We start from the raw sequence: 3,246 nt of genomic DNA on the forward strand, positions 1-3,246 counted from the left end.
CAAATAGATAGAAAAAAATTATTGGATGAAAGACTCCCTACAGTCTCTAATCAGCCTTTATTCTTCCATGGTTCAAATTTTTGTTCCTAAAAACATTTGTTGAAACCAAAAAAAACCAGGTAAAAAATTGAATCAAAAACTCCATTAGTACTTATCATTCCTCCCATTACTTAGTCCCTCTTAGCTCAGGAATCAACACAAGCAAAAAGTACTACTCATAAGATATTGGACAGGTTCGAGAAAAAGTAGCCGTTAGAAAAAGAATTGAGGAGAGAGGGCAGAGCGTGTTTCCGTGTTTTTTATTTCCTTTTGTTATTATTCTAATATATTGGACAGGTTCGAGAAATCATAAAATACACAGTAAGTATGTAGATCTAATGCCTCGGAAAGATGTCAAGCAAAGAACTATATGTTATACATAAAAAAACATATATATATATACACACACATACCGAGGGTTAATCAAATATCTAAGTCCTGGTGGTATAATAATAGAAGTAAACACCCAATAAACAAAAAGGAAAAGGAAAGTTAAAAGTTAAATTTGCAAAGTAAGAGGAAAAGTTAAAAGTTAAATTTGCGTAATTCCCTTTCAATGAGCAGCCAAAGACCAGAAGTTTAAGAGAAATGATGGTGACACGGTGAACCAACTCAAGAAGGCCATTGCCGTTGCGGTCTCAAACCTAACACAATGGTTCTGGCCACATTCATTGAGATCATTCCCAATGAGTACTGTGATGCCTGCAGATGCACATGCTGCAGCAAATGTCAATGTGGATGTAATCTGCATCAGAAAAAATAAATAAATTAAGACATTCAAATAGGTAATTCTTAGTTAGAAAATAAAGCCGCAGATCAGAAGAAAAAATGAAGACATCTCTTAGTATCTCCTCACTGTTATGGATGTAACTTACACAAGACGCAAATAATCCAAAACATATGTTTAGATAGTGGCAAAGATTAAGAACAAAGCCAAACAACTAGATTGAATAAATAAACATCCAAAAGAAAGAAAACAGAAATCAGTTATCAACACCTTGAGTTTAATTACACACGCACAACATGGAAATTACTTTCTTAGCCGGCATAAGAAGCCCACTTGTGGAATTGTGGCAATTAAAAGTGAATCCAATCAGCCACATAATAGTGTCCATAGAGCAGGAAATAACTCCAATTTCACAACATATTCTTCCAGTCCACTTTGCTTGAGATTAGATCAAAGTTTACATCAGCACCCACCGTGACAGAAGTTATTAGTTACAATTTGACGTTTAATTAGCACCAACAAATCAGAGTTCCTAGTATGGACTACTATAAGCCTATATCAAGTTCTAAAGTTGTAAAACCCATGGTTCTTTAATGGATTAGATAAGAAGTTATACATGATCATTACTAAACACCACACTGTAAAGCATCATAACTTCAAATATTATGCACTTACCCCGTCTCCAATGGTGAAGAAAACAACAACACGAGAATTCCGCAAACAACGGCACACTAAAAGGGCATATATATCAACCATGGCTAGCAAGAGACTCCACGAGCTTTGCAACGCAACCGCCACAACAAGGTAACTAACACATCCAACACAGTAAAATCTAGCGTCATTAAGCAGAAATTTACCACAAAAACAGTTTGTCTCCTTGCAGAAAAATTAAAGACCAATTACAAAGCCTCAAAGTATAATAATTCATACAAGCATCTTAAGGAAATCCTCATCGAGTGACAATTAACGTGAGCATCACAATCAATAAGCAAATCCGCGACATGTATCACAGAAAGATTTATAAATTTGTTGATCCTGAAAGGAGAGTTCTGACTGAGTAACCATATTCTAATTTGATGTATTGTCACTAGATAAATGGAGCTCTTTGTGTGAGTCCATAAAAAAAGGAAATTCCTCATAAAGCAGTCTAACAGTCCATATTAGAGAAGTCAATTTTATTTTAAATCAAAACGAATTCCAAAAACAAAATTGTACAGAACTAGTATCAACTAGCGTGTTTAAATATGGAGAAGTATCTAATATCCAATAGACGCAGTTTTCTTATGTAAAAGATTGAACAAACGGCTTATTGGAGTTGCAGCAGGCTTATTGTAAGTATGTTCCGTGTAAAAGTAATCCAGCAGCAGATTCTCTAGCTAAACTTGCTAGGAAATCCAATATAACTAGATTCTGGGTTCTTAATCCTCCTGACTGTAGAGGAAGGATAGCCCCATTTTGTTGTACTGTACAGTTGGGTTTAATATATATTCCAGTTTCAAAAAAAAAAACAAATATAACAACAACGACATAAATTGCTTACTGAAGATCATATCGAAAGAGAGAAGAGTATACCAGAATGCTGTTACAGAAGCGAAATCACTAGTAGAAGTCATAACAGAAAGAGCAGCAACTGCAAAAAAGAATTGACAAATCCTTAACAAAAGACCTCCTAAAGTCCCCGGCATGCCTTGAACATCTGTCATTCTTACTCTAACTGGTACTTCATTAACTACACCACCACCATCAGTCGTTGTAAGTGGTGGAGCTTCTATTGGGTGAACAGTTGGATGACTCACGTTCATCTCTTCTTTCACCCCCTTCAATTCTTAATATAACCCCTAACCCATAACCATGGAACTACAAGAACTTTACAAAATTAGGTCAAATTTTACAGAGCAGAATTAGGGTAAATTGAAGAGGTAAATGAATTAATTATCACGAACTTTACATACCTCGATTTTATCCTTCGAACCAAATTTTCCAACCCTAATTCATGAACAAGGGGATGAAATGAAGAGAGAAGTGTAGCTTTCAAGACAGTGGGACTAGAGAACGAAGAATGAAATGCACCAAAACAACGGTCCCCCAAACCGAGATGCAACTTGTAAGTAAGCTACGAATGGGCTTTTTTAACAGGATTTAACTTGGGGCTACACTAACTAATTTTGGTTGGGTGGCGGGCTGTTGGATAAACAACACAACAAAGGGTCACTTAGAAATATTTCTAAAACCCCTCGTATGAAGATCAGGGTCTCTATCAAGGCTATACTTGAATAGGTGGACTCCTACTATTTGCCACTTATGTTTGCCGACGATCCGTTTATTTTATTTTTGGGAGAATTCTTGGGTCAATGTGCAACACTTTAAAAGAGATTATTAAGAACTATTTAGGTTTATCTGAACAATTAACTAATTTCAACAAGTCAATCTTCTTCGATAAAGGTAACTCTACTTTGAAACTATTGTTAAACAATTGGGGG

The 3,246-nt window shown here is 35.6% G+C and overlaps 1 protein-coding gene across 3 annotated transcripts; it reads right to left on the reverse strand.

Moving 5' to 3' along the window:
• Positions 1–391: 391 nt before the first annotated feature.
• LOC113298596 (CASP-like protein 5A2) lies at positions 392–2,880 on the reverse strand. 3 transcript variants are annotated; one of them, XM_026547377.1, is made up of 5 exons: positions 2,719–2,880; positions 2,339–2,623; positions 1,442–1,574; positions 570–784; positions 392–530 (listed from the first exon to the last, which is right to left on the reverse strand). In XM_026547377.1, exons 2-4 carry the CDS (start codon positions 2,566–2,568, stop codon positions 593–595), a joined length of 555 nt encoding a protein of 184 aa, XP_026403162.1. In that variant the 5' UTR covers positions 2,569–2,623; positions 2,719–2,880; the 3' UTR covers positions 392–530; positions 570–592. The 3 variants fall into 3 exon arrangements, with proteins under 3 accessions (XP_026403162.1, XP_026403161.1, XP_026403163.1); XM_026547376.1 differs by having other exon boundaries at positions 392–784; XM_026547378.1 differs by having other exon boundaries at positions 392–784; positions 2,339–2,632; positions 2,719–2,874.
• Positions 2,881–3,246: the final 366 nt, after the last annotated feature.

Source organism: Papaver somniferum, chromosome 7, assembly GCF_003573695.1.
Source record: "Papaver somniferum cultivar HN1 chromosome 7, ASM357369v1, whole genome shotgun sequence".
NCBI classification, from domain to species: domain Eukaryota; kingdom Viridiplantae; phylum Streptophyta; class Magnoliopsida; order Ranunculales; family Papaveraceae; genus Papaver; species Papaver somniferum.